The 21,648-nt window shown below is 38.8% G+C and overlaps 1 protein-coding gene across 7 annotated transcripts in view; it reads right to left on the reverse strand.

The window, feature by feature from the left end:
- Window positions 1-215: 215 nt before the first annotated feature.
- STAT4 (signal transducer and activator of transcription 4) overlaps window positions 216-21,648 on the reverse strand; it is a 122,856-nt gene continuing 101,423 nt past the window's right edge. For all 7 annotated transcript variants that reach the window (XM_063712931.1, XM_063712932.1, XM_063712927.1 and 4 more), the window contains 10 exons: window positions 11,717-11,800; window positions 9,845-9,943; window positions 6,812-6,947; window positions 5,197-5,246; window positions 4,565-4,659; window positions 4,140-4,276; window positions 3,597-3,788; window positions 2,087-2,153; window positions 1,611-1,719; window positions 216-510 (listed from right to left, as the gene is read on the reverse strand). In XM_063712931.1, the coding sequence (XP_063569001.1) occupies window positions 484-510; window positions 1,611-1,719; window positions 2,087-2,153; window positions 3,597-3,788; window positions 4,140-4,276; window positions 4,565-4,659; window positions 5,197-5,246; window positions 6,812-6,947; window positions 9,845-9,943; window positions 11,717-11,800 (996 nt within the window). In that variant the 3' untranslated portion in view covers window positions 216-483. The remainder of the gene's footprint in view (window positions 511-1,610; window positions 1,720-2,086; window positions 2,154-3,596; window positions 3,789-4,139; window positions 4,277-4,564; window positions 4,660-5,196; window positions 5,247-6,811; window positions 6,948-9,844; window positions 9,944-11,716; window positions 11,801-21,648) is intronic.

The raw sequence follows: 21,648 nt of genomic DNA on the forward strand, positions 1-21,648 counted from the left end.
CGACTTTTCTCTTGGATCTACTGTGATCACCATGCCTGCTAGCATTCATCATACTGATTGGCTTATTTGGCTTTTCCCTCAGGCCTTCTTGCTGAGGTGTAGGTGTGACTTTGTTATTCTTGACCTACCCTGAAACATTAACACTTACATCTTCTAGCTAAAATCATAAGTAACACCAGAGAGACAAAATCACAAATAAACCAAACACAGGCAAGTGAGTCTTCAGTTAATATTGTTATTAACACTGGTTTCTTAAAGTTGTCTTATCTTGCGAGTTTATCTGAAGCTTTGGTTTCAAGCATTTCAGTCACAACACTCCCAACTGGGGAGTGCCACGAGAGTGTGAAGAGAGCTTCAGATGTCAAACATTTCCTAGAACCCGGTATTTACAAAGCTGAAGAAATAAAATGTGGTTGTTGGGCAAAGAACAGTCTTTAAACTTTTTCATTTGCTTCCTTTCTTTGTGTGTCAGAGTTTATCCTGTCATTCAGCAGAATAAGGAGACTTCATCTAAAATTAAAAATGAAAATAATCTTTGAGGAAACTACTGGTTTGCAAATAAATCATTATTTCTTGTGCAAATAAACATCCTCTTTTCTACGAATTACTCCATAATTTTTCTATTACCTAGTTAAAATACTTAAACTAAGTATTTGCAAAAGTAATTGGGGTTGATCAGTCTAAAATAAAAGGTACCTTTCAAGGAGACAGAAAACTGTTTTAAGAAAAAGGCCTGTTTATCCACCAAAAACATAATGAGGAAATGGGTGCAAAATATAGCAAATGTTCAGTTAGACATAAATAATTTGATGATTTAAGGGAACTAACATTAGAATAAGCTATCAAAGGAAAGTGAATTTTTCATCTATGGAAATCTTCAGGAGAAGGACGAAAAGCCAGCCAGATAAAATTTTTTTGAGGCTTAGGGTCTCTCCAAGTTTCTATTATATTATTCTGATGTATGTTCACTTTCATGTAAATTGGGGGTTTGAACCCATTGACAGTATTGGTGGATAAGAGTGAATAGGATGCATCCCAAATAACATTATTGCATTAAAGATTATGACTCAGTTCTCAAAAAGGAGAGCATTATTATGCCATTGACTATTATTCATATATTATTGATGAGGCTCCAGGTTCTAGAAATGCAAGTCATAATCAAGAAAAATTGCAATTTTTGATGTTTGCGCTGTTAAGATAGCAAACTGGGTTTACTAGATAGTAAGTAACTAGTAAACTAGATAGTATACTAGGTTTATAAATATTGACCAATAAATGCTGTTTGCTAGAGAGTGGTGGGGAGTGAGGGGGCCCATGGTGCAAGTAGAGATAGTGTGCTTGAGTAGGGTATAGGAATATTTTGCCCTCTGGTGGTTTCTGGTGGAAAGAACGTAAAGCAGTTTAAGTAAGTGAAGGTGTCTGCTTTCAATACGCGTAATATCGGCAACATGCAGGACCATCCAGACACCTTTTGTGTTATGCTCATGAATTTGTTCCAATAAATGTGTTTTCTCCCTACCCAGGCAGTATTTCAGCCCCTTTGATTCACACACCACCTTTGCATCACTGGAAATGCCTTTGACCAGCAATGGGAAATAAAGGGAACATACTGCAGTTTCAATTGTTGTGGGACTCAGGTTTTCTCTCAGCACCGCATACACACTTGGAGACATGGGAAGAAGGTCTGATGGAGAATGTGGCTCCGTTGAATCACTTCGACTTAAAGAGATAACAAGGTCAATATGGGCAAGGATGAAAAAACAATAATAGCTCACGGTGACTTACTATGTCAGGAACTCATTTCTAGGGCTTCATCTATTTGTGACACTGAGTTATCTAATTCATCATTTCATATCAGAACACTCAACTTACTATGGCATGTATGGCATATAAAAGGGGAATTTTATAATTTTAGGCACAATAGATTGTAAGTGTGCCCTGAAGGCTAGCTTTATGTATTAAAGGAAATGGGACATTGCACATTACAATGCTTTATTCTCAGTTATGTGTACTCTGCTCTACCTTTAAATCTCCTATAGGAAAGCTTTTTATAAAAAATATTTTACATGTGACTAACATTACTCACATTGTTGAGATGGGGATAAAAACGGAAGGAACATAACCTTTGTCACCCCTTTCTGTTGGTCTTGAAACTGGAAAACAAAAAGGCACAATGTTGGGGAAAAAATGTCAATATTATCAATAAAACTGGGGAAAAAAAGAGTCTAGAAAAATATTAACAATGATAAGAGGAAGAGAGATAACGCAGTTGTTTGGTGATACACAAAAATGTTTTGTTAAATAGGGACACAATCTTTTAGATAAGCATAAAATGTGCAAGAAGAGAAAAACAAATCTCTTGGCAGGCCTAATCTGACTTTACATATTAATGCCTGTAAACTGTGTGGGAAAAATTGAGAATCAACTCTATTACCTGTTTTCTACGTTTCATTTATGTTTGATTATAAGGACTGATTGAGTCATGTTTTGGGAGATATAATAACCGAGTTCTTTTCATTAAAATTGACACCAATCAGAACCTTATGATTGCAAACGTTTTTGAAGTACAGACGTCAGTGTTCCAAAAGTATCATTGTACTGTAGTAACAGTCATGTGCAACCTCACCTTGGAAAAATTCCCCAAACTTCTCTGGTATACCATGTTGAACTAGTATTTGTTCCAATTTTCCAACCCTAATTTGTTGCATTCATATTTGTTATTTCATTTTTATCAGTTGTTGAAAGTCACTGAAAAGCCACAGGTTTGTCTGATTTTATTTTCTTTTGTATTTTTGTTTATTTCAGAGGGCATGAAGTCAGGTGGCTGCAAGCCTGTGAGTGACAACTGTAGGATATTCTACATGATGGTGCCCAAAGATTTAGTGCTATAGATGAAGATTTTTATGGATTGTATACACTTTCATTAAAGAAACAGAATGGTGAACGTACCTTAAAATTACATAGTAATTTAACGAATTTTCTTTTATGTATTCAACAAATATTTACTGAATGCCTGTTTTAGCCAGACATTGTTCTAGGTCCTTAGGATACAACCAGGAAAGGTAGGCTGGGAGTGTGGGGGAGGGAGAGGATGAAGCAGAGATCCACAGGTCCCCTCCCTGGCAAATGAACAAATACCCTGAGTTGTAAGACTACAGTAAGGTTAAAAATATAAAACTTATAAACCCTGGGGTTCCTTTGCAATATACAGACTTGTTTTACTATTAAAAGCTTCTCATCATTACCCCCTCTTTCTTTTCCTTTCCCTCAGTCATAGACATAAAGCCTGCACCACTTCTGTCTTACAAAGGAGAAAACTGAAGCTCTCCAAGTGGCCGTGAGAGGCCCCCATGGCTATGGTGAAGTTTAGTTACAGCTGCTTATTACTCTGCTAGCGTTAGAAAGCCCAGCGGTCCCTTTTCAAGAACTGCTGACATACCACTTCATTTCTAAGGCTTTGACCTCCATATGCCCTTAGATCTTACAGAAATTAGAGTAAACAAGAAGGGGAACTTCATTTACTTTGCTCCAATATGAGGTTATTTTCCAAAATCTTAAGGAAAAAAACAAAACAAAAGCAAACAGAAAAACCTAACCTTCACAAGGCTGAGAGCTGTAGTGTTTACCGAAGGCTTTGTCTTTGGGAATGTCAGGATATAGGTACTTCAGAGGGTTTTCAGGAATGTTTTCAGCCATAATAACTTTGTAGTCTCGCAGGATGTCAGCGAATGGCAGAGCAGACAACCGGCCTTTATTGTAGGGTTCTACAGAGTGGAATCTCACTTCCCCTTGAAAAACAGAAATTGGAGAAATATACAGGTTCCTGTACACATTCCTCGTGACCATTTTTTCCCTGCCCACATTATCTTCATGCCACTGTAGTGACTTGTCAGTTCATGTCACTTCAATGTCAGAATTCAATGTCACCTTCTGCTGTCTGGACAGTATAGATTGTGCATACGGTAGACTTTTTGGAATTCATAGGTACCCTGTTCTGAGACAACTGCAACTACTAATATTCAAGCCCACTGAATACATCACAAACAGATCAACACACCATACACTTCCAAAAACTGAAATCCCAGTAACCAAATTTAAGAAAACTAATTTCACATGAATAAACATTAGTGCGTATATACCACTTTCAGAATGGTCCACCCAGGTGAAAGTTATTCCTCCGAGATGGCTTTCACTGAATCTTAATAAAAAGGTGCCAGGCATTTTATCCTTTAGCAAGAGCCGTTCCTTCTCTTTGCTAACAAAGCCCATGACATACCTGAAAATAGAACATGCATGATTTCATCTGATCATTATTGGATTTTGACTTATTGCATTTACAAAGAACAGATCTACAGTTTGTTTTGAGTGTAATCAAAAGTCATTCTTACCTGAAATACTCATATATAGATTAATATACATAGTGATACTCCACAAAGAATAAGAAATTGCAACTATTTTTTCTATAGTACTAAACATGCTTAAGAGAAAAAGAAAGAAGAAAACCAATAACAACAGAAAAAAAGAACATAATTAACTCATATGACAAATATAGCCTATAACTTACCCATCAATCCAAAGGGGAAGAATGTGTTTCTTAATTAGATCCAATATTGCTTCAAGCCATGTCCAGAAGGTAAATGATTTACCAGGTAAATGTTCCTATAGGAATAAACAAGCACTTAAGACAATGATTATTTAAGTAATAATGTTGATATAATAATTTAAGTTCAATTTTTCAACAAAATATTATCTTTAAACTGGACAACACCTTAATTTCTTTAAAAAATATTCTTGGCCTGCTGTGGTGGCTCATGCCTGTAATCCCAGCACTTTGGGAGTGCCCGAGGCGGGCAGATTATGAGGTCAGGAGATTGAGGCCATCCTGACTAACATGGTGAAACCCCATCTCTACTAAAAATATGAAAAAATTAGCCGGGCGTGGTGGCGGGTGCCTGTAGTCCCAGCTAATCAGGAGGCTGAGGCAGGAGAATGGCATGAACTCGGGAGGCAGAGCTTGCAGTGAGCTGAGATTGCGCCACTGCACTCCAGCCTGGGTGACAGAGCAAGACTCCATCTCAAAAAAAAAAAAATTCTTATCTGGGAAATTCTCAAAACCCCAGGTAGTAATATAGACTTAGAAAGGAACATTGTATTAAAAAAATGTATCTAAATGATGTTTCCCCAGACTGTTTGTACCTTGCAGAACTTGGCCCAGGTGAGGTGACCATCACTGTAGCTAGATTGGACTGAAATGAAAGAAAAGAATGAGATTTTTCACTGGACAATGAGATACTTCAATTTTGTGCTCAATTTAGATATTTTGCCTCTTCCCGTTCAAGCATTTCTTAAGCACTTGATATGGGTTTGCAATGTACTGAGTGCTAGGTACAGTACAAATACAAGACATCATCCTTGCTCCTAAGAAATTTATTATCTAGAAAATAAGCTTTTTGGTGGAGGAGCTAACAATGGCTTTAGAAAGCAGGTGGGTATCTAGGATATGGATGGGTAGAATACAAATTGTCAGAGGAGATGAAGGAGGCCACTCCAGAGAGCAAGAGTTATATAGGACGAAGCATGATGGACATGGACAAGGCTCATATTGGAGACAGGAAGAGCTGCCTAATGTCGGTAAATGAACATTATAAAACAAATTTGTGTAAGTTAGGTGTAGCTAGATTACCAGGAATGTTGCCTATTAAGATGGAAAGAATGGACTAGAAATCTATTAGATAGTAAGTAGCCATTGGCTGTTTTGATCCAGAGCAGTGAAAGGATGCAAGAGTTTCCATCTAAATTTTTAAGGACATTATATTCATAAGAATAATTTGATAAAGGTCTGAAAGGATATGGTTTCTATCTATACTACATGTTTAAAAGCTTTAGTCACTCTAACAAATGTTTATTGAATGCTATTGCTGCTTATGAATAAGGATCAAAACATGTATTTCCATTAAGTAAATTTTGTGATATTTTCCGAAGTCCTAATGTATTTGAGTACCTATTGATCCAAGAGTAGGTGCAAGTGGCAAGCATCCCAGCACCATGTGAGTCAAACTTAAATCACACATGATTCTACATCTGCACAAATGGATCTTTGGCCCTAATTTAACTGGAAACGCATATAGTTCTAATTTTAAGTCTTTTTTTGGTGTTAAATATGTTAAACCCTGACTTGTCAAAATACAGATCTCTTAGAGACTTTTTAGAAAATGTTTGGATTATAGTTGGTACATGTAGTACCAGTGACTCTATTTTGCAAACTTTAGAAATCTCAGTCAAAGCTGAAACTTTCTTGGTATGCAGAATTAAGTATTGCCCAGGTGGTTTAAAATTTCTATTACATTTCCTAGACCTAGTGAAGGAATCAGTCATTTTCCAGTTGGTTAATGTCAATTGAGACGTTCATATGAACGATCATATGAGGCACCATTAAGGGTTCACCTCATATTTAGTGGAAGTATACCCTGGAGACTGGGGTGGGGAATAGACAGGGAGGGGCTTTAGACCTGGACAGGTCTGGCCTGCGGCTTGGTGCTGCTGTGTACTAGCCATGCAGCCATGGCAAGTCACTTGACTTCTGCACTCCAATCCAGTCATTTATAAAATCGATAGAATAAGGTGAGCCTTGCAGGACTTTCCTGAGAATTAAAAATAATATAACACTCAGCTCTGTGCCTGGCAATATAGTAGGCATTGAATAAATTATGATGATCATCTTTATTATTAATAGTAGTAATAGCGTCCTGGTTATTTAAAATGCTTGAGGGCCAAAAACAGAGGCAAATCCTCTCTATCTACCAGCTCTCACCTGTAAGCTTCTCTGCCAGCATATTGAGTTGATCTGAATTAAGGCCACGACCAACGTACGATGAAAACTGCCAGCTCATCACCTCCAGTAGTTGACTCAATGTGGCAGGTGGAGGATTATTAAAGAAAACCAAGTTCTGAAATAGAGTCAAGATGATGATTTGTTAATTATCTTACAGTGGGTAGCTAGTGAGGTATGAGCAGGGCAAGAGAGGTCTCCCCCTCTCCCCACACACATACTAAGAGTGTTGGGTGACCATTAGGTGATAGTCAGGCAGTTGTTCACTGTTTCGCTAAAGTCATAATTGGTCACAGCTGGTGCCAGGGAACAAGGGTGTCCTAATAGAAAACACCTAAAACTGTTCAGCAGCTGCCTAGTATGATCTCAGGAGTGGGGAGAAGTAACACAAGACCTCTGAAGAATGCCAACCCCAAATCAAGAGGTCAAGCTGCACACTTGGCTTCTCAAGTTGCCCGCTTGGCCCTCTTCCAAGTTGTACTTTCCTTTCCTTCCTTTGCTCACTGTTCTAAAGCTTTTTAATAAACTTTCACTCCTGCTCTGAAGCTTTCCTTGGTCACTCCTTCTGTCCTGTACTCCTCAGTTGAATTGTTTCTTCTGAGGAGGCAAGAATTGAGGTTGCTGCAGATCCATACAGATTCGCCACCAATAACAATTACGCTTATGACACTGTAATTCAATATATAGGATTCCTAATTTAAAGTCTTTTGGCAAACCTAAATAAACATAAAATATCATCTCATCTCTGTTGCTCTTAAGACTGATGTTGTCTTTTCCTAAAAGTCTCCTTGTTCTTTGAGTATAATATAATCAGGGCTCCATCTTTCTTCAGAAGCATACTTGACATCTCTTTAACTTTTCCGTATCAGTCTACTTATGCAAGTACTTAACACTGTCCAAAACGTAATTTGACAGATACTCTTTTCTAAAACAATATTCATCCTAAACAAAACTTATATCATATTATTTAATTGGTTTATCATGGGGTTGGCACAAGTTTTACCTTGACCAGACCAATCATCCCAAAGTGCTAGAAATGGTAAAGTCCCAGGCTAGGGAAGGTGACTCTACAATATTATGATTAACCTCAAATACCTATTTTATGGACACCATAGTAGTCTTTTCTTATTTGCTCTACATAATTTAAAAAAAAACAACAGAGAAATGATCTCGCTATGTTGCCCAAGCTGGACTTGAACTCCTGGGCTCAAGAAATTCTCTTGCCTCAGCCTCTCAAGTAGCTGAAACTACAGGTGTGCACCATTGTGCCCAGCTAAATAAGAGAATATTCTGTGTGATCGACTACAGACGAGATTGTGCCAGAAACTGGGTCAACAATAGTGAAACATAAGACTCTGTCCCAGATTACTGGAAAACAGATGTGTGAAACTCAAGAAAGGCGTTTCAAGAAGAGGAAAGGAAGAATTCAGAAATCCAGTGCTGTGCCTGGAGAAGGCCGTTGTGAACAAGAGCTAAACTGGGATTAGATTAATCAAGAAAAAGAACCAATTCAAGAGATTTCAGAAGGTGGGAGTGAAAGAGGACACAGCATCCAACAAGGAATGGGCAATAGGAAGAGGAGGAATGAAGAGAAAGAATTTCTAGGGAGATGGTTTTTTGTGGACCTGAGAATGGTGCCTGGAAAAGTGACCAGAAAGCACAGAATACAATGAAGGCCTAAGGGCTTAGGTTTCAAAGCAGGATAGAATTAAGAGGAGAAATCAGGATTTGTTGTTTAGACTGGTTCTGTAACTAGGCTGTGAATCTGTGTTTTAGGAGCCGTGTATTATCTATAGCTCTAGATTCTCATCCTAGAGCCATGTAAATTTGGGATTATGGGTGTGATGACTTTGGTGCCTTTCTTACAGAAGGAGGTTGCTGAAGAAAGCTAAGTGCAGCACTGCTCTGTGAGGCTGGAGGACAGAGAAGTATCCCATCACTCCTACTCCCTGGAGTTGGAAGAAAGCTGAACATTTGTAGATCTAATGGGGATCAGCATTTAATCTCAGGGGCATTGGCTGTCCTTCGCCTTAAAGATCAGGCGATTTCTCTGGTAAGTTCTGCTCTTTTTGGGGCACCCTGCACAGTCTTCCTCTCTGCAATTAATTTGTCTCAGATGCTAGGGCACTTGAGGAGGAGAAGGAGTAGGGCTGAGTCATTTTCCTCGTTGTTTCCTTATTAGAACATTGAATCAAAGGGAAAGAACACTAAGAGCTGATTCATTATGATCTTGTTCTGACTACTGGGATCTAAAGCAGAAGAATTCTTCCCTTTGGAGGGAACATTTGCTCAGAATTAAGAAGAAATGTTGTTATTTACATCTGACCTATTTTCTCTAGACCGTGGTGGTTTCCAGGACAATACACTGAGGTTTTGAAGGAGGGGTGCAAGGGGAAGTGCTGACTCATCTTTTTTGCCACTCCCTTCCCTGGTTGTCTTATAAGAAGTGCATCTATTCACTGCTTGCTTTGTGACTTGAGGCCAATTTTGGGTCAGTGTCACAATGACCAGACAGCATTAAAACCCAGCTTGAGCCTAGGATGGATGAAATCTGTAATCCACTTGAAAATGTGCACTGTCAGAATACGATTAGGCAAGATTGTTGAATATCCTACTTACTTACTTGGAAACCAATTCTCTACCTTTGTAGAAGAGACTGTATGGACAAGGTGGGACCAGAGCAGCTGGGGAGGTAAGAAGTTCCCTTCAGCTTAGTTAACACAGTCATAGGATGGCCCTGGAACTCTGGTACACACATAGTTGGGAGCTGACCAGACCCTCAGAAATAACAAATCCCTGTTACTTTTGCTAGCAGAACTCTCTCAGAGTCCACATATATCAGAACATACTACTTTAAATATGACATGAGAGGAAACACACAACTAGAAATACTAGAAATAAAGCAACTCTCACCCCACACCCCACTGGCATACACATGTTTTGATGCAGATGTGTTTGTTGGCAATAAAACAAATCGAATAGAATTAAAGAAGGTGAGATAGAAATAGAGTCTACCTGGGAATCATTGGTTGACACGTTGTACCAAATGATGGATGCCCAAGCATTAGGTAACTGACTGACATTGGAAATCATCACCACAGGCAATGAGCTGGTCTGGTTTAGGGGAAAAAAGCGTAGTTATTACAGGTAGTCCCACCTTACATTGATCTTATGCTTGACCCTCGCCTCTAAAGGGCCAATCTCAAGCCAGCCCCACACCTCCAGTCCTGATGTCCATGGTGCCCTGGTCACTGAAATGACTTTTGAAGGCCATGGAACTTTCTGAGCATGCATGAGTAAGGGCACAGAGAGGAAAGAGCAGGAATCCTTTCAGAGTGCTCAGTCAGGCAGCTTCCCAGTATCTCCCCTGACATCGTGGACACATTTATACTTTTTAAATGTCACCCACTGTCTCAAGTGCAATATATTAGAGAGTCTATTGAATTAGCAACAATCTTCTCTATAAGTTAAATAAAAGAATCTATTTTAAGTTTATCTCTGGAATGAATCGGTACCTTCAAATTATGACCTAACATCTAATTAACATAAACACTGGAAGTGGGAGGTTTCTATTGTAAAAATAGGAGAGATAAGCTATGGGAGATAGAGCCGTCTGTGCTATTGTTACAGAACTAACTCAGTTTAGTACTCTTGGTTCTGTGGTTTTCTACTTTATGAGATAAACAGGCTTTTACAAATTAGCTTGGGAAACTAATCAACTTACAGTACTCTTTTCCCAATAACAGATATCAGATTCCTGTAGATGGTAAAATACCCATTTGAGGAACTTTAACAACTCATAAAAAACAGAGGTTTAGGGAAAGGAGGTGAGGAAGGGATCTATGAAAGCTTTTACAAACATATTACCATCATTAAGATAAAAGAGCAAAGGCAGAATTCTAAAACAATATACTCCACAATAGGATCATATTCAGGGTGTGTGAGATTGTGTTTGTTCATTCATGCACTCGTTCATTCATGGTGTCCTGCCTTCAAGGAGCGCATAGTCAATTCATGTTCAATTTAATTCCAAAAGTTTCTTTATTCTTTCTTTGAGTTTAGTGGTGATTGTTTTATGAGGATCAAAGCAACATACTGTAATGTTTCTATTATTTGTCTTTGCTCATTATGTTAGAGAAATCTTCCTTCTGTGAGTTTTTATGTACAAGTCAAATTTTTGAAAATATATTACTACAAAAAAAAAAAAGAAAACATATCACTACATGACATCAGTTCAAGGATACTTATTTCTCTTTAGGCTTTCCACTGAGTGTTCATGACTCAGGAAATCCCAGAAAACAAACAAACAAGAACCTGAGCAACAAATTATTTAATGTATATAAAGTTCATAATACTCTTGAGCTTTTTATTTTATTTTATTATTTATTTATTTATTTTTTTGAGACTGGGTCTCACTCTGTCACCCAAGCTGGAGTGCAGTGGCATGATCAGCACTCACTGCAGCCTCTACCTCCTGGGCTCAATCGATCCTCCTGCCTCTGCCTTCTGAGTAGCTGGAACTACAGGCACATGCCACCACACCCAGCAAATTTTTGTATTTTTAGTAGAGATGGGGGGTTTTACCCTGTTGCCCAGGCTGGTCTCAAATTCCAGGGCTCAAGCAATCCACCCACCTTGGCCTACCAAAGTGCTGGGATTACAGGTGTGAGCGACTGCACCCAGCTACCCACAAGCTTTTATCATATATATTTAACCAAAATATTATGTTAACTAGTGAATATTTGACATATTGACTTTCTAAATTAAAATAAAAGTAATGAATAGGGAATGTACTAAAACCTAGAAAAGACTGAGCTTACATCTATTAATGCTGACCAGTTCTTGCAAATGCCATTAGTAAATAGTGTATGTTCTTGAAACACCTACCTCCAAATCTATGGTCAGGCCATAGAGGCAGATCTGTGTTTCAAAGGTTATGGAATGAAGTTCTTCAGTCACCATGTGACAGCCCTAAGGGAGAGAGAAATAAATTGTTACCTCACAAATGCATACTCACTATCTAATAGAAGACTTGTTTCTATATAAATTAATATATTTATTAATAAATTAATAAAGTAAATACCCTCAAACAGTCTCTATTATTGAACATTCCCTCTTATTGTTTTAAAAGTTATATACAGTTTGGAAAATCTTCATTTCCCAAAACAGAATGATTTTAAGTCTTCAAAACAAGATAATTTCTGGCTTTAAAAATTCTAGCATAGTTTTTTTTCAGTTGAAATTTAGACAAGTTGTTCCTTATTTTAATATTTGAAAATTGGTCCTTTCGATTTACCAAATGTTAATAAAAGCAATCCATATATGCATAGGTATACAGATACAAGTCTTAGTGTCACAATGAATCTGTTCAAAAAGAATGCAAGACCTCCTTCTGGTTTAACATGGTAGGCGGAGTACATGTATTTTCCTCTGTTCCCTTCAGACACTCCAATAAGGTAATAGCTGGAGTTTTATTCACTTTCCAATAAAGTAAAACTGTAATCTAAATCCCTGAGTGAAAGGTAGGGGAGTGTAGAGTGAGGGTAGAAGAAAGAACCCAGGGGTTGAAAGCACTGAGCGCCCTGAGGCTGCAGAAAAGGACTGCAGACCAGGATGTGCTGTAAGAGCCCCAGCTCAGGCAGTGAGGTCTCCACCCCTCCAGACCTGGGCACAGGAAGGAGGTTTGCTCTTTGGAGTGGATGAGTCAGAGGAATTACAGAGGCTCTCTACATTCTGGGAACAAGGTCAAGCTGCAGTCAGGGGTTAGGTGTTGTGTGTGCTAAAGAGTGGAAGGTCCTGTTAAAGTTTATGGTTAAGCCCATGCTTGCCCCTTCTCCAACGTCTAGAGCCAGGCTTAAAAGCTCCTGGAAAGGTATCTGGGAAGTTTGCCAGACCAAGGGAGGTAACATACAGCTACTGCCTTCTATACCCAACATCGTCCCCCAACAACCCTTTGAAACAGCCAGATTCTAATAATCACCCTAAGTCTACAGTTCTCAACACGCACATAGAATTTTCAGGCTGTTTTTTAATGCCCTTCTCTTAATTATTAACAGCAAGCTAATGATCTTCAGGCATTTGACAAAGACTTTCACATGAAATAAGAATGCAAAAACAAAAAACTCAGAGGAAAAACAAAAAGTAAAAATAAATAAATAAACAAAAGAGTAAAAAAAAACAGTGAAAAAAGTCTACTGTATTCAGCTCAGTTTATTCAATAAATATAAGGCATGTTGAAGGGGCAGATCAACCATTTGTAATGGGAAGATAGTGCGTAGATACTGATTTGAACAAACCCACTGTCAAATGGCCTTTTTTGAGACAATGGAGGAATTTGAACAAAAAATAGGATTTTATTAAGGAAGCATTTAAAAAAAATTATGATGTTGGTTTTTGCGATAAGGGTATTGTGGTTAGGTTTAAACATTTCTTATATTCTAAAGATACCTGCTGAAGTATCTATATTATACTGTACTATCTGAATTTGAGAACTCCAGGAAAAATGTGTGTATAGGTGAAAAATAGGTCAAATAAGATAGGCAAAATATTAATCATTGTTGAAGTTAGGTGATGCTTAAATTCATTCATTGTACTCTCTTTTTTTTTTTTTTTTTTTTTTTGAGATGCAGTTTTGCTCTTGTTGCCCAGGCTGGAGTGCAGTGGCACGATCTCGGCTCACTGCAACCTCCGCCTCCTGGGTTCAGGTGATTCTCCTGCCTGAGCCTTCTGAGTAGCTGGGATTACAGGCATGTGCCACCATGCCTGGCTAATTTTGTATTTTTAGTAGAGATGGGGTTTCTCCATGTCGGTCAAGCTGGGCTCGAACTCCCGACCTCAGGTAATCCACCCGCCTCAGCCTCCCAAAGTGCTGGGATTACAGGCGTGAGCCACTGCACCTGCCTGTATTCTCTATTTTTGTATATATTTGAAAATGCACATTAAAACACTTTTTAAAAACTATATAAAACAAAGATTACATCAGTGTAACAAGAATAGAATATTATTGTAAGAAACATTCTGAAAATAATAAAGAACCACTTATAATAAGAGAAATAGACAAGTCAGTAAAAAGATTGGACATAAAGTAGAGGAAATTTCCCAGCATGTAAAACAAATAAAAAAATCCCACAAAGACGTCAAAAATAGAATAGAAAAGATAGCAAATAAAGAATTAATACATGAACTGCAACAACAAACTAACACAAGTTCCGGAAGGAGAACAGAGAAAATGGAGTAGAGGAAATGTCAAAGACATAAACAAATTGTAATTCTTGTGTAGCACTTATGCAATTGTTACAATCACTTTGGAGAACAATTCCTCAGTATCTAGAAAAGTAGAAGATGCACATTACCTATACGTAACAATTCTTGTTGAATCATCTGATTCTGACTCATCTGCTACCAAATACATATAGCTCAAAGATTTCTTGCACTCATTAAAAAAAAAAGACATGTAGAAAAATGTTAATTGAAGAATGTTTATAGTAGAACTGCTTAGAATGCTAAAATGATTCATCAATAGAAGAATAGCTAGCTATACTGTGTATATTTATAGAGCAAAAAACTATACGGCATTGGAATAAATGATCCACAGCAACATGAATCAACGTAGGAATGAGTCTCAGAAAATATTTTGTTGAGCAAGAAAAGCAAGTTGTGATAAAATATATACATAAGGATACCATTTATGTAAAATCTAAATTTATAATACAGAATAATATAAAGTATATAGAAACATATTCATTCATAGAAAAAGTATAAAGACATTCTTGAAAACAATAAACATCAAAATTCAAGACAATGGTTATTGGGAGGTAGGTGGGTACAGAGAGGAAAAGGATTAAAGGCGGGAGGGGTCGGTGGGGGTACCAGGTGTCTTCAACTATATTTGCAAAGTTTGAATTTTTAAGCTATTTGATGGATGTTCATGCTATTATTCTTTATGTTTTTACATGTTTTCAATAGTCTATAAAAATGAATAATACAACAAAACTTCTCAAACTAAAGGACATGAGTGTTCAAATTGGAAGGACCCATGAATGGCTGGCACAATAAATAAATGAAGGGCCACACCAAAACTCATTGCTGTAAAATTACAGGAAACCAGTTTAAAAGTTTCAGGAGTGCAGGAATAAAAAGGCATTTATAAATGATTAAGAATCAGAATACAAGATAAGTAGAAGACAATGGAAAAGTGCTTTAAGAATTTGGAGGAAAAATGATTTCTAACCCAGAATTCTATATCCAGCCAAACTATCAGTCAACTGTGGATGGGAAACACTTTTTCAGATATGCAAGTTCTCTGGAAATTTGGCTCCCTAGTACTTTTTCTCTGGAAACTACTGAAAGAGTCTCTCTAATAAAAAGGAGACAGTAACCTAAGAAAGAGGAAGACATGAACCCAGCCAGGAGAAGGGGGTGGGACTCCCTAGGATAATGGTGAAAGGGAGTTTCAAAAACAAACAAACAAAACAATAAACAAAAAACCACAACCCCACAACTGCACAACAGGATCAGAGGGCAAGTAGCCAGGACTGGAGCCAGAAGATGGAGGGCTCCCAGAGCGATGTTGCCAAGAAAAAAAGAAGAAAGGAACACATAGATGGACATGTTTGACCAAATTGTAAGGAGTTTTCTAGTTCTGATGGAAAGTTTGGGGCTTAATTAGTGACAAGTACATAAATTAATAAAATAAAAAAACTCAGGGAATATTAAATCCAGAGAAAACTAAAAGTAATACAAGAATGGAAATACAATCATAGTGTGCTATATGGCTTAGCTGTTAACAATTTTTATATAATCATAGTAAGGTAAACATCGGATACATTGAGTAAATGAAAATATGTTATATAATGATATTGTGAAGCTGGGGCAGAATTTCTATGTATGGAGAGCTGTAATAAGAAAGACATAGCTTAATCTTTTATAGAAAACCAGAAGTTAGACATATAAAATTAAAAAAAATCAAGAGATATCAGTATTAGCATGATATTTACAGCTCAAAAAATAATCACCTCTGGGGAGGAGTTTGACATAGAAAGAAGTAGGAAATTGCAGTTAGTGCCTGATGAAATTTTATAGTAGGTAAAAAAGGACCAGCAGTATTGCCATCACCTAAAAGTTTGTAAGAAAAACAGGATCTCTGACTTCATTCCAGGCTTACTGAATCAGATTCTGCATTTTAACAAGAATCCTGGGTGGAATTTGGGAGGAATTATTCTCAATGTGTGTATCCTCATTGTGTTTAATCTCAAAAATGAGGTGGAAAATTTGGAGATATAAAGCTTCAACAGTTTATAAAATGAGCCCTGGGAACATGTGAACAAGTAGGATTATCTACACCAGAAAAGTCAGGGTGGGGGGTTGGAGGTGGCAGGGTCACCTGAAAAGAAAGGAAGGTCAACACTAAATATGCATTAATAAGTCAGAATCCTGTTTGCATTTGAAATCCGAAATAATAAAAACAGTCTAATGTGATGATATGAATAACAATTCTGTGATTATGTGGGAAGACTTCCTTGATAATGAGAATGCTACATTTAAGATTTGTTATTGAGAAGGAAGTAGATCTTTGTGATACCTTACATTGCCTGCAGGTAGTTATATTGACTAGGGTGGAATCACTTCTTACTGGGTTAGTAGAAAGTTATGTTTAGTAAACATTCCGCTTAAAAATCCCTAAACCACCCCTAAAAGTACTCCCAGCATGTCAACACATCAAACAGCCAGTTCCTCTTCCTCAGCCCCTTTATGTTAAATAAGTTGCTCTTTCTTTGGTTGAGCTTGAGACGGACTAGTTGTCTTGAGTGTAGACACCAAGAAGGTATATTTTTGAACAATAGAAAATCTCACTGCCCTCTAGGGAGGGGATGCTTACACTATGCAAAACACGAGACAACTGAAGAATCCACAACTTCCACTTCATGTTCACTAATGGGTGCCTTTCACATTATCTCTGAGTTCAATGGTGCAGAACATTTGCGAGGCCTCAGGCAAGTGCACAGATAGAGATCCAATACTGTATATAAAACATTTAACCATTATCAATCAAGTTAACAAACTGTTAACATATGTTCTAGCCTCCTGCCTTGACATATCCTTCACATAACCGAATTGGCCAGGTTTTAACTCCTCGAAGTCTTACTGGAACATAGTGGCATGGGTAAAGATAGCACAGCCATCTTGGGCCATTGCCTGTCCACTTTGCTTCTACCTCTGTGAAGGGCCTCGCGTGACCAGTGTGGCCTCTAGCTCTCTCCTGTGCCTAGACATGTTTGCACTGAAGGTGTCATCTGTGCTTGGGAGAGTAGACCTGGAGAGGCCTACACAGGCCCTGGAAGTGGGCTTGAGGTCTTCTGGGCTGAGAATTCTGGGGTCCTGGATTCTGGGTGAGCACATTGCCTTAACCCCACAGAGGACTTTCTTTGTAGGGAGGACTGCAGCTGGAGGATGGTTGAAGGAAAACTTTTGGAGTTGAGGTGCTATGATATTGTGATATAATAAGAAATCTATATTTGGTCCCTGCACCTGGTTACTGAGACAGAGCTCCTAAGACCTTTCTAGATGGAGATGCTAGGTGAGTCTTCTGTTCTAAAAATTTGGTCTTTGACCCTGGTTCCTGACACAGGTTCCTGAGACCTTTGTAATTTTCTTAGTGATAGGATTGTCTGACACAGAGCTCCTAAATTCCTGCAATTTTCTGGCATTTTCTGTCCTAATGAAGTGTATCTTGGTGGGCTTCTAAATAGCCTCAGGATGAGGGTTGGTTGCTAGGGGAACCAATCATGTGATTAGAGAGTTGGAACTTCTACCCCACTCCCTGACCTCTGGGAAGGGGAGAGGGATTGAAAGTTGAATTTACCCACAATGGCAAAGGTGATCAACTTTGTAATGAACTGTATGTAATGAAGCTTCCATAAAAACCTCAAAGAACAGATTTTGGGAAGCTTCTGGGTTGCTGAAGACGTGGAGGTGCTAGGAGGGTGGCGCACCTGGACAGGGCATGGGAGCTCCACACCCCTTCTCCATGCCTTGCCCTGTGCATCTCTTCCATTTGGCTGTTCATCTGTATTCTTTGTAATATCCTTGATAGTAAACCAGAAAATATAAGTAAAATGTTCTCCTAAGTTTTGTGAACTGCTTTAGCAAATTCATTGAACCTGAGGAGGGAATTGTGGGAACCCTCAATTTATTGCTGGTTGGTCAGAAGTGCAGATCACAACCTGGGACTTGCGATGGGCATCTGAATTGGGGGCAGTTTTGTGGGACTAAGTCCTTAGCCTGTGGGTTAAGGTAAAGAGTGTTAGAATTGGGTTAAATTGTAGACGCCCAGTTTGTGTCTGCTGGAGAACTGGTTGTTAGTGGAGAGAAATCCCCACACATATTTAGGTGACCAGAAGGGAGGTATGGAGAGTAAGAGTAGAAAAAAGTTTAGTGTTTCTTCTTATAGGTCCCATCACTCTCACATTCCAGCCTCTATAGTTTAATTTCTTTTTTTCTTTTTGAGACAGAGTCTTGCTCTGTCACCCAGGCAGGAGTGCAGTGGCATGATCTTGGCTCACTGCAACCTCCACCTCCCGGGTTCAAGCGATTCTCCTGCCTCAGCCTCCTGAGTAGCTGGGACTACGGGCGTGTGCCATTATGCCCAGCTAATTTTTGTATTTTTAGTAGGGACAGGGTTTTATCATATTGGCCAGGCTGGTCTTGAACTCCTGAGCTCAAGTGATCTGCCTGTCTGGGCCTCCCAAAGTGCTGGGATTACAGGCATGAGCCAATACGCCTGGCCTATAGTTTAATTTCTATGAATAAATATACATACGATAATTCAGTACTGATAGCTTCCTCAGCTCTTTGAGTTATGGAACCTGTGTGTTCACCACCAAATATCAGGGTCTTAAAAGTGTGAGAAACCAGGATTCCACAGACAGAGCAACGACACTCAGGGTTGTCCATTAGCTTTGGAAAAAGACTTTACGCTTTATATAGTACTTTACTGAACTGAAATGTGGGTGGTGAGAGGGTGATTATTTTCTCAGTGATTCAAAATAATTTCTAATGTTTACTTTAAATCTCTGATGCAATTGTGAGGCACATTTAGAACAAAATCCAGCAAGGAAGCTGACATACTATACACAAGACTGGAGGAAAGACGCTCTGACCAAATAAAGCATTATTAATTTTCACAGCTTGCATGACCGTCATAGTCTTCATTATTTCATCAGTGTAGTCTAACCTAGAACACTATTCAGTCTCACATTCGCAGGTTCCATTCCTCACAGAATGGAAAAACATCATAGATAAGATGCACCATTAGGGCTGGGTACAGTGGCTCACGCCTGTAATCCCAGCACTTCGGGAGGTTGAGGTGGGTGGATCATCTGAGGTCAGGAGTTCAAGACCAGCCTGGCCAACATGGTGAAATCCCATCTCTACTAAAAAACAATGCAAACAATTAGCTGGGCATGGTGGCAGGCGCTTGTAGTCCCAGCTACTCAGGAGGCTGAGGCAGGAGAATTGCTTGAACCCTGGAGGCGGAGGTTGCAGTGAGCTGAGATCACGCCACTGCACTGCAGCCTGGGCAACAAGAGTGAGAAACTCCATCTCAAAAAAAAAAAAAAAAAAAGATGCACCATTAATGTTTGTATCAAAGCCATCCTAATCATCCAAGATGATTACAGATACAAAATATCCATATTAATGATATTTACATTATATGGTACATCACATTATATGGCACTGAATATAATGGCTGGATTGACCGTATTGTACTTCTGAAGAAAAATACCCATTGGGAAATCTGCTAAGAAACTAGAAAACTGGACAACCAACTTAACCAGGGCTCCACTTGGAAAAAAAAAATACAATCCGATGAAAGGTAGGTCTAGATGTCACCATATTCTTCTCTGTTTCCTCTGCTCAGTGTCTAATAATACACCTTAGAAACCAAGAATATATTAACAAATGGTAATAGCTTTTTTTTTTGAGAGATGGAGTCTCGCTCTGTCGCCCAGGCTGGAGTGCAGGGCGAAATTTCAACTCACTGCAAGCTCTGCCTCCCGGGTTCATGCCATTCTCCTGCCTCAGCCTCCCGAGTAGCTGGGACTACAGGCACCCGCCACCACGCCTGGCTAATTTTTTGTATTTTTTAGTAGAGATGGGGTTTCACCGTGTTAGCCAGGATGGTCTCACTCTCCTGACCTCGTGATCCGCCTGCCTTGGCCTCCCAAAGTGCTGGGATTACAGGCATGAGCCACCCCGCCTGGCCAACAAATGGTAATAGCTTTTAACTTGACAGAAACCTCTGCTAAGAAAAATATGACTGGGATATATGGTGATTTTCATCCAAATTTCTTGCTCATCTCTTAACAATCCATAATTTATTGTAATGTCCCCCATGGAAAACTATGTGGAATAGAAACAATTAAAATAACCCTTTCATTTAGTGAATATTTATTGAGCATCTATTATGTGCTAGACAGTGGGTTAGATCCTGGGAAACAATAAGCAGAGAGGGAAACAGTGGTCCAATCACATGAGAGACAGCCTTTAATCACAGAATCACAGAATCAGAAGACAGGAATGTAAAATGACAACACTGCTTAGCTCATAAAGCCCTCTGCTGCATTCTACAAAGTCTAAGGTTTTAGTAATATTTTTGTACAATTTCTCCCTCAAAAGGTGTTGCAAGTCTTTAAATTAGTTCAGCGAGAAATCAACTTGCTGTGCAAATGCTTGGGCTAGCCGGGGTGTGAGTAGCGTGTCTGTGTTTGAGAACACTGAACCTTGAAAGAACATCTGTTTGGCTATTTTGTTAAATGAAACTCAAGTCACCCAGGCTTTACTAATAGCTTCATTGTGCTTCATGACTTTCCACCACATAAACGAAATTACCTAACACTTCAGTCTGTGGCTAAAACTGTCATTTATCAGTTAAAGCCCACTGACAAAGAGCAAACTGGAGAGACGGCAATTCCAGCTTCTCTATTCAAACAGTTTTCACATTTCAATAATCACTCTCTAGCTGGCTCCCTGCTAGATAAGGACCTCCAGGGAAAGGTTGCTTCCTGGGAATGTTTATTTTATAGGAACAGACTGATGGCCTCAAAGTCTGGCCACTTTCTAGGTGATGAAATCGTTTATTCACATTGACTCTTCCCAGGAGAGAATAGAGGGGAGAGAAAGGCAGTGATTGCTAAAGTTGATTTTATGATAGCGTGTCTACAGATTCCTCAAGGAATGTTGTGAAATTCCAAAGCGAATTTTTAAAATTAAATTCATTTTAAAAAATCTAAAGCTCCTACCCTATGTTGCACTTCTGAGGATTAAAGAATCTTAGTCAAAGGAACTTCAGAGATTGTCTAGTCCAATGAGTCCAAATTTTTTTTTTTTTTGACCTTGGTACATATTCTTGAAAGTAAACTTCCCATCAGAGTTTCCATCTGTAAATATGTAAAATAAAGCTGTCTTGATAGAAACAGGCATGAGGGAGCCAGAGCTCCACATTTCCCTAACCCCCAGGGCAAATGGGGTTCCTGAAGTACCTCTTTGGCATCTCTGGGTTTTCTGGGAAGAAAATGGGTCTTGTGCAACTTCCTCCTTTCACCCAATCCTAAAGCCAGGAGCCCCTATACGTCCTGACAGCTCAGCTCTTCTTGGGTAATCTCAAACAGTCACACGGTGCTGCAAATCTAGGGAGGTCTGGAATGGCAACTTAGTGAAACTATCATTTATGACGTCTTTGTCCATTGTCAATCACTTAATAACTATCTGATACAAACTTACAACCACAAAAGTAGAATGGAGGGACCCAAAATTGTGTG

Source organism: Pongo abelii, chromosome 11 (assembly GCF_028885655.2).
Source record: "Pongo abelii isolate AG06213 chromosome 11, NHGRI_mPonAbe1-v2.0_pri, whole genome shotgun sequence".
Lineage (NCBI taxonomy): Eukaryota > Metazoa > Chordata > Mammalia > Primates > Hominidae > Pongo > Pongo abelii.